The following is a 13,987-nucleotide window of genomic DNA, read 5'->3' on the forward strand; positions in this document are numbered from 1 at the left end:
CCTAATGCTGACCCACAGGATTTTATGGATCTTATGCAACGGACCTTACAAATTATACATGCCACGAATATTGAGTCAGTGGAGTTTACTTCTTCTAGACTACGTGATGTTGCTGTGACATGGTATGAGACTTGGAAGCAGACTCGGGGGCCTAATGTGCCACCAGTGACATGGAAGGAGTTCTCTGAGGCATTTTTACAGCAATATTTGCTAATCTAGCTTCGAAGAGCCCGACGAGATAGGTTCTTACACTTAGAACAGGGTAATATAAGCGTTCGGGAATATAGCATGCAGTTCAACTCTTTGGCTAGGTATGCTCCTACGATTGTTGCTGATATGAGTGATCAGGTACACCAGTTTGTTAGTGGTTTGGGGGCACATTTGATAAATGAGTGCACTACAGCTTCTCTAAACCAAGGAATGGATATTTCCCATATTCAAGCATATGCACAGGGTCTAGAGGATCGCAAGAGGCAACAACGAGCCAATCGAGAGCATGATAGAGGTCAGCAGAAGAGGGCACGGTTCACAGGTAACACAGGAGAGTTTCGAGGTGAATTTAGGCCACAGTTTCCCCGGCGTCAATCTTATCCGGTAGCCAGTGCGCCGCCACAGTTTCAGGGACAACGACATGATCAGACAACTTATTCTGGTCCAGGTTAGAGTTCACATACCCAGGTCCATAGTTTAGAGGCAAGTTCAGTCATATGAGGCCTCAGTTTCCTAGATGTGATCGATGTGGCCGAAATCATTTTGGACCCAGGGTTCTAATGCATGTTATGCATGTGGACAGCCAGGTCATATTATGAGACATTGTCCGATGACAGGTGGAGGTATGGCTCAGCCGACGACATCTGCAGGGTCTTCTTCTTCTTCTTCTTCTTCTTCTTCGGTACGTCTTCCTAGGAAGAGTATGCAGACACCAACTGGCAGGGGTAGGGGAAGATTTGGCATTTCTGGTTCAGGAGGTCAGAATCGCATATATGCTTTATCGAGTCGTCAGGATTTAGAGTCATCTCCGGACGTGGTTACATGTATACTATCCGTATTTTCTATCGATATGTATGCCTTGATAGATCCTGGTTCTACATTGTCGTATATCTCCCCCTTTGTTGCTAGTAAATGGGAAAGAGAGCCTGAATTGTTGCATAAGTCATTTGAGGTATCTACGCCAATGGGTGAGTCTGTTGTATTTAGACGGGTATATCGAAGTTGTGATGTGAAGATTCATGACCGCCATACGTTAGCTGATTTGCATGAGCTAGAAATGGTTGATTTTGATATCATTATGGGTATGGATTGGTTGGCTTCTTGTTATGCCAATGTAGATTGCTGGACAAAGATTGTTCGTTTTAATTTTCCAAGTGAGCCTATTATTGAATGGAAAGGTGATGCTGCAGCGCCTAAGGGAAAGTTTATTTCTTACCTTAAAGCTCGAAGGATGATTTTGAAAGGGTACATCTATCATTTGGTACGAGTGCATGATATGGAGGTGAAATCTCCAAATCTTCAATCCGTTCCCGTCGTGAATGAATTTCCCGATGTATTTCCTGATGAACTTCCTGGTCTTCCTCCAGAAAGAGAAATCGACTTTGCTATTGATATTCTTCCAGATACTCAACCAATATCTATTCCTCCATACAGAATGGCTCCTGCTGAGTTAAAAGAATTGAAAGCCCAGTTGAAGGATCTTCTGAATAAGGGCTTTATCAGGCCCAACACATCTCCCTGGGGTGCACCAGTGTTGTTTGTTCGTAAGAAGGATGGTTCGTTAAGAATGTGTATTGACTATCGTTAGCTCAACAAAGTAACTATCAAGAACAAGTACCCCTTACCCAGAATTGATGATTTGTTTGATCAGTTGCAAGGTGCCAAATATTTCTCAAAGATTGCCCTTCGATCCGGCTATCACCAGTTGCGAGTTAAGGAGAGAGATATTCCGAAAACGGCTTTCCGGACTAGATATGGCCATTATGAATTCCTTGTGATGTCTTTTGGTCTTACTAATGCGCCAGCAGCTTATATGGATTTAATGAATCGGGTTTTCAAGCCATTTCTAGATATATTTGTAATTGTTTTCATTGATGATATTTCTGGTATATTCTCAATTTAGAAGCAGAACATGAGGATCATTTGCGTGTGGTGTTGCAGACTTTGAAAAATCAGAAATTATAAGCTAAATTCTCCAAATGTGAATTTTGGTTGAATTGAGTGGCTTTCCTTGGGCATATCATTTCCGATGAAGGTATTAAGGTAGATGTTCAGAAAATTGAAGCAGTACAAAATTGGCCTAGACCCACAACTCCTACGGAAGTTCGTAGTTTCTTGGGCTTAGCTGGTTATTATCGGAGATTTGTTGAGAACTTCTCTTCTATTGCTGCTCCCATGACAAAATTGACACACAAAGTCGTTAAGTTCCAATGGTCTGATGCATGTGAAAGGAGCTTTCATGAGTTGAAGAAACGCTTAACATCGACACCTGTTCTAGCACTTCCTGAGGGATCTGAAGGTTATATTGTGATGCATCCAGGGTGGGATTGGGATGTGTTCTAATGCAGCATAGAAAAGTTATTGCATATGCTTCGAGGCAGTTGCGGAAGCACGAATACAATTATCCGACTCACGATATTGAGTTAACAGCTGTTATATTTGCCTTGAAAATATGGCATCATTATCTTTATGGTGTTCATGTGGATATCTATACAGATCACAAAAGTTTACAATATATATTTAAGCAGAAAGACTTGAACTTGAGACAAACGAGATGGCTTGAATTACTGAAAGACTATAATGTGGATATTTTATACCATCCAGGCAAGGCGAATGTGGTAGTTGATGCGTTGAGTCGCAAATCCATGGGCAGCTTGAAGCATATAGAAGTTGGGAAATTAAAAATGACTAAGGAGATATATCGATTGGCTAACCTGAGTGTGCAACTACATGATACAGGTGACCAGGGTGTAGTAGTCCAAAATATTGCGGGGTCATCACTGGTAGCTGAGGTAGAAATGCGTCAATTTGAGGATCCGGAGCTAGTCAAGATTAAAGAGAGCATCCCTTTTCAGAAGAAGCAGTTGTTCGAGCAATCTGATAATGGAATTCTAAAATATAAAGGCCGATGGTGTGTACCTAATGTTGGGGAGCTTCGTAAGCAAATTATGACAGATATGCACCAGTCTCGGTACTCAGTTCATCCTGGTTAAACCAAAATGTATCATGATCTTCGTCAGATATACTGGTGGAACGACATGAAGAAAGATATAACCACATTTGTGGCTCAGTGTCCCAACTGCCAGCAGGTTAAAGCTGAACACCAGAAACCTGGAGGGCTACTTCAAAATATTAAGATTCCAGCTTGTAAATGGGAATCGATTAATATGGATTTCATTACAATATTTCCCAATTCTCGCCGTAAGTTCAATTCTATTTGGGTGATTGTGGATAGGCTGATGAAATCAGCTCACTTTCTCCCAGTTAGGACCATCTATTCAGCTGAAGACTATGCGAGCCTGTATATCAAGGAAATAGTTCGGCTACATGGAGTTCTGTTTTCTATTATATCTAACAGAGGTGCCAAATTTACAACTAATTTCTGGATGTTTTTTCAAGAAGGTTTGGGTACTCTTGTTAACCTTAGTACAACATTTCATCCGCAGACCGACGGACAAGCCGAACGCACTATTCAGACACTCGAAGATATGTTGCGAGCTTGTGTCTTAGACTTCAAGGGAAGTTGGGAAGATCATTTACCGCTTATTGAGTTTGCCTACAATAACAGTTATCACGCCGGTATTCAGATGGCACCTTATGAGGCATTATATGGGAGGAAATGCAGATCTTCTATTGGCTGGTTTGATGTTGGCGAGACAAAGTTGCTAGGACCCGAATTGGTACAACAAGCTGTAGAAAAGGTAAAGTTGATCTAGGAAAGGTTGCGTACAGCTCAAAGTTGACAGAAATCATATTCAGATAACCGACGTCGAGACTTGGAATTTGCTGTGGGAGACTGGGTATTCTTGAAAGTGTCGCCTATGAAGGGTGTAATGAGATTTGGCAAGAAGGGAAAACTTAACCCTAGATATGTCGGGCCATATCAGATTGTTCAGAGAATTGGGCGAGTAGCCTACAAACTTGACCTGCCACCGAAATTAGAAACAATCCATCCGGTATTTCACATTTCCATGCTTCGCAAATTCTTAGGTGATCCTTCTTGCATAAGCCTTATTGAGGATATTGAAGTTTCCGAGAACTTGTCATATGAAGAAATACTTGTTGCCATTCTTGACCGTCAAATCCGTAAGCTACGGACTAAAGAGGTAGCCTCAGTAAAAGTACTTTGGAGGAGCAATAATGTAGAGGAAATGACATGGGAGGCCGAGGAGGACATGAAGTCCAGATACCCTCATTTATTTGAGTCTTCAGGTGATATGCTTGAGACAAATATGGCAGGTGTTGCACAGATATCAACCAGTGACAACTGAGGTAATTAAGTTACGGCTAACCTTCTTATTATCATTATTGTATAAGTAAATGGTCGTGTGAGGTCAAGTTAATGTTATTATGATGATATGTAGCCCTGTGTGGCCTTAGATATGTATGTTGGGCTGATGACAGGTTTTGGATAGTCCTATTTATAGATCCTCTGGCGAAATTTTTTTTAAAAAAATTCAGAAGTTAGGTTAACCGTTAACATTCGAGGACGAATGTTCTTAAGGAGGGGAGAATGTTACACCTTGTGTATTCGGCGTTATCATGCTGTAAATGGGCTAATTCGATAGGAAGATAATTTCTATGAGATATTTAAATGATGCGATAGTTATACGTTAAAATTGGAAGTCATTTGAGTTATGATTAAAAATTCGGCAAAGATCGCCGCAAGTTACGGGTTTAAATTTCACTGGAATTTGGATAAAATTTAGATGAGATTTTCTCTCAATATTCTGGGAGTTATGGTGTGTTCTACCTACCTAATCGAAGGTCTATGAGTCTAGTTTCCAATGCAATAAACCGTTCATTAATACGACTTTGGAGTAGAGAGATATTAACCTTTTCGTACAGGGGTGCACACTGTTACGGGAACAATGTGCTTAGTCAGGTTTAGTTATTTTTTTATTTATTTAAGTCATTCTTTAAAACTGAAACCCCTGCGTTTTATCCTCTCCAAAACAGAACCTAATAACAAGGGATTTCCTCTCAAACTCCTCCCATCCATCTAGCCAATGATAACAACAATTTAGTCATCCTCAAGATGGAGAACACCATGGTAACTTCGGAATCGTGAATTCTTCGGTGTTTCACTTTTCATAGCAAGACTCCACCTTGAAGTAATTTCGAATTTTGAGTAATTCTGGTCACATAAGGTATGATTTAACTTCCTCTTTGATCTTTGTAAACTTCTATCATAAGAATTCCTAAGAAATAGTTGAAACCTCTATAGAAATGTTCTTGATTTTTTTTAAGAAACCTCTCTTAATATGGCTTGATTGTTGGAGCTATTCTATATGGTTTTATTATGTTGTTTGGATCTGTGAAGACATGGATGGAATTCTGTTGATGAGGAGATGTAGTAAAGTAAAATTTGGTGGTGTGTTGGGGGGAAATTAATCTACAAAAGAGTCTACAAATTCATGGCCACAAGTTGTTCGCGTAAATGTCTAAATGAAGAATTATTTAAGCTATGAGCTTGAATTTGATTTTGAATGGTTTGTATTATGTAGGAAATCATTCCTAAGGCTTTTGAGGTCTTGGAAACAGTATATAACTCCATCGACAAGGTATGTAGGGCTTTCGCTATACTTTTCGGCATGACTAGAATTCGAATAAACGTTTATCGAATTGTCTCGTCGGATTCGAGTTATTTCACCTTCAACTTATAAAGATGCTTAGACCTGATCTTTTCTCATAGATTGCTTACTCTAGAGGATATCTATGAATTCTCGGATTTCCTTGTTCCTTGCTTTAAAAGAACTAGAGTCTTTTTATTCGTTTTCCTTTCGACGTTCATATAAATCATGAATAAGTAACACTTACTTCAAAGGTATTCATAATACATAACTCTCATTTTCTTAGTACTTATTGGCTCGTAGTACAAAAAATTAAATATTAGCAACAACCATGATAGTCGAGGAATAATGATGGTAGGCCACTTTGACTCTTCTTAGAATATGTCTTTTAAGGTTGGTTTCGCATTGCACCTATATGATTCATGATATAGTATATGTATGTATTTACTTTCATTACCGAGCTACACTATAGACGGCCGGGTATGACACATATTGTGTTACCACTGATCAGTTGGGATTACCGAGCTTCACGTGGCCGGGTATAATTCTACCGAGCCTTTATTATGGCCGGGTAAGTTATGGATATTATAGCCCCACAGAGGGATTTATTATTATATAATGTGATATATTATAAGTAGCGATAGTGAACGACGGTGTCACGAGCATACATTTATATCCATGTTGAATTTTAGTTTCCTACCGAGGCTAGTTTCAGAATTTAAATTATCTCTATGTCTCTTCTCTTGTTAATTACATTTTTCATGTTACACTTGTCGCCCTACATATTCAGTACATATTTCGTACTGACGCATTTTTATGCGCTGTGTTCATGCCCACAGGTTCGAATAGACAGAGTGGTGTGCCTCCTCAGTAGGACCCCCAGGATCAGCGTTGGGTTTCGCACTCCACTTCTTCGGAGTTGCTGACTTTGAGTCCATAGGTACTATTACAGATGTATATGTGTGGTTTTGGGCATGTCGGGGGCTTTGTCCCGCCCTGTTGAGATTGTCTTACACTCTTAGAGGCTTGCAGACTAGCGGTCATTGTATATATATATTTTTCGTATGGCCCTATCGGCCTCCTAGATAGCTGTTATACTGTGGTTGCAGCCTTGTTGCCCTAGGTTATATATATATACATATATATATATATATATATATATATATATATATATATATATATATATATATATGTCGTGTTGTGCTCTTCTGCATGTAGGTTATTATATTTCATATCATATCTCATGGTTGGTTCACTCGGGCCTTCGGGCATCGGGTGCCAGCCACACTTCCCAAGGTTGGGGTGCGACACAAAGATTAAAATGAAAAAAAATAGATTATGTGTACACTTACTTATAGCATCAATGCGTAACTTCTTGACTTGTTAAGCTCATACTTTATTCAATGTATATTAGGTCTTTTATTATTTTAAATAAGAATTTAGCATAATTTATTATATTTAAGCACTTATTTTAAAATAAGTATTCATATAGAAGACTTTAATATGGTACTTAATTATTTTAATAAATACTTAAAGCAATTTCATATATCTAAGCATTTATTTTTAAAATAAGTACTAATATTCATTTTAGAGTTTCAAAAACTAAGTTTTCCGATTATATAAACTTAATATTATAATATGGTTAATATTTAAGTCCATAACAAAAATAACTATATTGCAATTCTTACAAAATAAGTATTACTCATAGGTTTGAATTATACTTATAAAGAACAAATTGAATATATCTAATTCATGTGTAAGTAACTAATTATATAGAATTTATACAACTATAAACTCGTATCCATTACATTGTATATAGAATCAAGATGACAAAAAAACCATATAAATTTGGTCCTTTACTAATCTAATAATTTATTAATTATCATAAAACTCATTATCTATCGAAACAATTGAGAGTTTAATATGGTTCTCATACTATATCATGTTTCATCTCTTTTGTGACTATAAAGATTTATTTTAAAAATAAGAATTTAATATGTTTGATATTAAAGTATATGACTCAACTAACTATTATATTATATTTTATATTAAGTAAATTATTACTTTTAAATTTTAATACGAGCATATGACAAAAATAACAATATCATAATGCAATATCAAAAAAGTATTACTACATGTGAGTTATAGTTATATTTTAAATAACTATGCAACTATAGTCATCACTAAACTAGTATATATAATAAGTAGATATTGATAGCGACCATAATTACGTTTACTATGGTTCCACTAGTCAATTGACACCAATCGTTATATTTTGGGATATAATTAGCAATTTAACTATAAAATATAAATAATAAGTAGATATTGATACTAGTTAATTACATTGTTGCGCTTTATATTTGGTTATATTGAACGTCTATATATATAATAAGTAGATATTGATAGCGACCATAAATTACGTTTACTATGGTTCCACTAGTTAATTGATACCAATTGTTATATTTTAGGATATAATTAGCAATTTAATTATGAAATATAAATAATAAGTAGATATTGATGCTAGTTAATTACATTGTTGTGCTTTATATATAGTTACATTGAACGTCTATATATATGCGTATAGTAGCCAACATATAATTTCATTCATTAAGGCCAAGCGTATATTGATAGTGTAAGAAACTAAGCGTCCACCAGACTCTATAGAGAACCAGATTCTCTATTAGTTCCCACTGTAAACAATAGACTGTAAAAACCAACCAATATAGGGAATCAGGTTCTCTAGTTGTTCCCACAGTAGCTCAGCAGTAAATAAAGAACACATATGATTTTTACGTGAAAAAATCCTAACTCAAGGGGACAAAAACCACGACCTACACTTGTAGATTTTCAACTTCACTAACTTGTAAACACCTATTACAGACCACTTTATAATAACGCCATTACAAAGATATTCAACTAAACTAACTTGTGGTACTCTTACCATAAGTCACTTTTTGTCACTCCCTAGTTACAAAGACTTTAACTAACTTGTGATGTTCTCACCACAAGCCACTTTGTGACTCTCTAGTTATAAAGGCTATACTCACTAACTTGTAACAACACTATTACTAGCCATTTTTTGATAACTCTATTACAAAGTCTTCACAACTCAACTAACTCTAGCCAAGACACAAACACAAGGGTTTATGATTTACAAAGGGTTTCCTACACAATGCTTCTAACTAGCTAAGTAGGAGTTACAAATGAAGAACAAATAACAAAGACTCAATAAACCTAAGGACTTAAGATATCTTCAATCTTGGATCCGGTCCTTGAGGTTGCAGCAGCTTTGTTCTTGAGAGAGAGGTTGTGGCTAGCACTTGAGAGAATATTTTCTTTTTTTGATTTTGCAAGTCTTGGCAAAAATGTCTTGTGCCTTACACCAGGTTTATACTACAAAAGACATCACCTTAGTGATGTCAATTCACAAGGGTGATGTCCAATCTTGGTTAGTACATGCCTCTTCACAATGGGAAGTGACTGTTGCACTGTCGCGTGTACAGTTGCAGGCAGTCACTTTCTGCAGTTGCTTTCCGCTGTACAATTGACTTATACTTCTGTCAGGGGAACACCAAGGGATCAGGTCCCTAATCTGGTTCCTGTGAATCTAAAGGCACACTGCCGAGATTATCTTGAGTTGATTAACTTGAATGATTGTACCAGGCATGCTTCAAGTCCTTTATCCAGTTCTCTCATGAAGTAAGTTGTTTTACCTTCCTTGATTGTATTTATACGTGTGTGACATCACTTACAATGATGCAAGCAAGGTAGGTAAACAGTCTTCCATAGAAAGTTGACTGTTGCACTGTTCCTGTGCAGTAGCGTATGCATGCAGCAACTTTCCTACTGGAGATTTGACTTCATACAATCTCCTCGGGAACTAGTAGGGACATGTTCCCTCAGCTATTCCTTCCACTCTGAAGAGTTGAGTTATATCCCACGCTGGATCCCAACCTGGAACTTTGTGATCTCAAGGTCTTGTAAATGTGTAACAGGTTCCTTATCTGGTTTTGGATGATAAGTTTGTTAGATCATCAAAACATAAAGTAAAAGTACTTATTCCCAAGGTACTTGTAACCTATCAATTTCCCCCTTTTTGATGATGACAAACTTAGAATTGATATTCCCCCTGAGAACCAGATCTCCACATTGTTCCCCCTACGAATCAGTCATATTCCCCATGAGAACCGAACCTAAGGAGCTGATCACAACTGGTTCCTCAAGACTGTTTGACAAATCATCAAAACTCAAAGTACCATAACTTATCAATTTTTCCCTTTTTGATGAATGACAAACCCAGAATTATTCCCCCTGAGAATCAGATTCCTTACATGCATTGATCACATCTGGTCTGTACCTAGTTCGTTGAGAACGTTTGTCATCATCAAAACATGACATAGTGTAACTTAGATCAATTTCCCCCTTTTTGATGATGACAAACCCAAAATTATTATTCCTCTTGAGAACCAAATTCCTCACATGTTTCCCTGAGGATCAGACCTATAATCAACATATTATCAGCAACGTTCCCCCTACGAAGTATAGCCATCTTTCATGCACAACACAATATATCAATTCGATTCTATTCCTCGCCATGTTGACACCTATATAACTTTCATGCACATCTATCTTTTACTAAGCAGAGCTAACTTTCACACCCATGTTGACACCTTTATAACTTCCCCCTTTTGGCATCATCGAAAAGAATAAGTATAGAAGAAGCACAACCAAAAAGAAGTTCAACAACATTAACTCAGGTCACTTGGGAAACACAACATAAACAATAACAAGAACAACAAGTGAATGTCAGTGCACAAAAAAGAGTGATTGCCCGTAGTGGAGTAATTATAATAAAAGCACAGTAGTTTCAACAGTACATAATATGAAAATTTAAATGACTAAGTACCAATGTCATCAAATATAGGGATAAAAAGAAAATAAGAATTCAAGGAAATTTGGATGGAGTGAAAGACATGGATCACTGGGCAGGAGAAAAAGTAAGGGGCCAAGGCCTTGATGAGCTTGTCCATTGGTTCATTTACTCTCCTTTGATCAATGATCATTTGCTCTCTTAGTTTCTCCACCTGTTTCCTTAATCTTTCATTCCCACCCTTCAACTTAGCATTCTATTTTGCCAAGGGTCCTCGAGGACTAGGTTCTCAGTATATCTGAGTAGGTTGAGCCATCAATTAGATCACCAAGAATCTCCCCAAGCTTCGTCTCATCAAGAACAGACTGAGTCCCATGCACATATAGCATCATAGTATCACATAAAACATATAAGTTTTTACTTCTTCTTCAGAAACATTGGGACTTGGAGGAACAAAGAGGTGATTCTATTTTTGGAACTCAACAATGTCAAGAAGTTCCTCCAGTTTTCAGCATATCAGAGTCAACACTCTGCCTTACAGCATTTTTTGAGACTTCAAAGTCTTCTCTCTCCAAACCTAATGGATCAACCTTTTGCTTCTGTAAGGAACCGGGTTCCTCACTTACACTACCTTTTCTATCCCTGATCAACCATGTCTCCCTATTCTTCTTCTCAATATGTTACTCGTATCATCTGTTGCATCTTTCTCAGCCAACCCCCCTTGTTTTAATTCTTTCTCACATGTAAGGATTTTATTTCATTCTCTCTGCCACAATCACATCAGCAGGTCACATCACTTCATCATCAATCCTTTTTACTGGATCGAAAGTTCATTTATATACATAACTTAAAGAGGAAAAGATCATCATTAAAATTGACTTCATGAAAAGGACTTGAGGGATTAGGTCCCTTATTAAGTCCTCATATTTACCAATTTCTCCATCCTTGAAGGCTTCCACAAATCCAGCAACAACTTCAGCCTTACACTCTAGAATATTAGATCTGCCCTATTCCCTTTCAGTTAAATTTCCATCAAAATCTACCAAAGAATTCTTTGGGTTTTGATTCTGATGGAGTTAGGTTTTTGGAAAGTGATAGAGTTGGGTTCACTTCTGGAATATTTGGAAAGAAGGATTATTTTGATACAAGGTTGATTTTGGCTTTGAAAAAAAATCGGTTTTATTTGGGTGTAAGATACAGAAGTGCATTTTTGGGGCAACGAGTTAGTTCAGAAAATGTTTAACATTTAGGCCATCAAAAGTTAGGAGGAGAGGTAGGATAAAGGCATAAACAAATTAATAACATGATACTTCAGCAGCTTAAAAAGGCATATAAGTATTGAAGAGACTACTAACCAGGTTCTGTGACGATTTTTGAAAATTTTGAGCAAAGATTCTTAGAAGTGCAATGTCACTCTTACTTGTTTTTGCCCTGAAACTGCCATATATATATATATATACCTATAACAATATATTTTTGAGTTAGATGTCGCCAAAATATACTTTTTAGCATTTTACCTTTCCTTCTTAACATAGCCAATCATAGAGGGACTATGTCCTTAGTTGAGCTTGATAAACCCCAACTCCAGATGATTTATTTCAAAATGTTCCCTGCTCAGCGCCTTGGTGAAGATGTCTGCTACCTGATCCTTCGTCTTCCAAAACTTCATACAAATCAAAACCTTTTCAACATTGTCCCTGAGAAAATGGTATCTGACATCAATGTGCTTGGTTCTCTTGTGTTAAACTGGGTTCTTTGCCATGTTAAGAGCACTGGTATTTTCACATAGAAGCGGTACACAATCAATGTATACACTAAAATCTTCCAATTGTTGCTTGATCCACAGTGAATGAGCACAACACGAGGCAGCTGCAACATATTCTACTTCAACTATTGAGAGAGCTACTGAGTTTGTTTCCTTGTACCCCATGAGATAATACATGATCCAAGGAAATGATCCATTCTAGATGTGCTTTTCCTGTTCACCAGATAGCCTGCATAATCAACGTCAGCATAACCAATAAGGTTGAAATTGTCACCTGAAGGATAGTACAGAACATCCCTCAAAGAGTGATGTCGCGCATTAATGTGCCTTGTCCTCTTGTGTTGTACCGGGTTCAAGATGTAAATACGCCAAAGTCTTCAAGATATTGCTTGATCTGTACTATTTAAGCCCAACCAGAAGCAGCAACCACGTATTCAGCTTTAGCAGTAGGAAGAGCCACACAATTTATTTCTTTATACCCCATGAGATAAAGCATGACCCTAGAAAATATGCCATTCTAGATGTGCTATTTCTATCCATTAGATATTTAACATAATCAGTATTAGCATATCCAACCAATTCAATGTTATCTCCTAAGGGATAGTAGAGAACCAGGTCCTGCATCCCTCTGAGATATCTTAGGATTCTCTTGGCAGCTTTCAGATGAGATTCCTTTGGATTGGATTGAAACCCAACATACAGACCCACACTAAAAACAATATGTGTTCTGCTATAGAAGTGACCCTATGATACCACTATACATGGTCTGATTTATAGGGGAACTAGGTTCATCCATTCTAGACAAGTAGCTATGGCGATAGGAGTGTCAATGATTTTTGATGTCTCCATGTCAAATCTCTTCAGCAGCTTCTTGAAGTACTTCTGTTGTCTTATCATTGTCCCCTTGGGAGTCGCTTCACTTGTAAATCTAAGAAGAAATTCAGTTCTCCCATCGTACTCATTTCTAACTCACTTCCCATGAGTTTTGCAAATTCTTCACATTGAGAGTCAACCGTTGTTCCAAAGATGATGCCATCAACATAGATCTGTACAATGAGTAGGTTCCTTCCTAATTTCTTCAAAAAAAGAGTGTTGTCAATTTTCCCTCTTGTAAAGCCATTTTCTAGAAGAAATTTTGACAACCTTTTACACCAAGCACGGGGAGCCTGGCTCCTATAATAGTTCTGTCAGCAGGTCGTGGAACCAGGTTCCACACACTATTCCTCTTAAGTTGATGGAGATCTTCTTGCATAGCTGTAATCCAGTCAGCATCTTTCAATGCTTCCTTGATATTCTTAGGATAAATTAGAGAGAGAAAGGCTGAGAAGGTAAGTAAGTTTCTTATCTTTGATCTGGTTTGAATTTCTCAGCAGCTGGAGTTCCAAGTACAACATCCACAACTTTGTTTTCTGCTTCAGATATCGTGATTGAGGGACCAGGTTCCTCTATGTCAGCTGGAGTTTCATCTTTAGTTCTGAGGAACAAGGTCCATGTAAATCTGGAGTAATCATCCATAATGACGAAAATATGTACCTCTTTCCTCCTCTACTTGGCATCCTCATAGGTCCA

At 37.5% G+C, this 13,987-nt stretch overlaps 1 protein-coding gene across 1 annotated transcript; it reads left to right on the plus strand.

Moving 5' to 3' along the window:
• The first annotated feature begins 288 nt into the window (after positions 1–288).
• LOC138880739 (uncharacterized) lies at positions 289–2,553 on the plus strand. Its single transcript, XM_070160912.1, has 3 exons — positions 289–658; positions 828–1,766; positions 2,246–2,553. Exons 1-3 carry the CDS (start codon positions 289–291, stop codon positions 2,551–2,553), a joined length of 1,617 nt encoding a protein of 538 aa, XP_070017013.1.
• Positions 2,554–13,987: the final 11,434 nt, after the last annotated feature.

This window comes from Nicotiana sylvestris, chromosome 11 (genome assembly GCF_000393655.2).
Source record: "Nicotiana sylvestris chromosome 11, ASM39365v2, whole genome shotgun sequence".
Taxonomy (NCBI): Eukaryota; Viridiplantae; Streptophyta; class Magnoliopsida; order Solanales; family Solanaceae; genus Nicotiana; species Nicotiana sylvestris.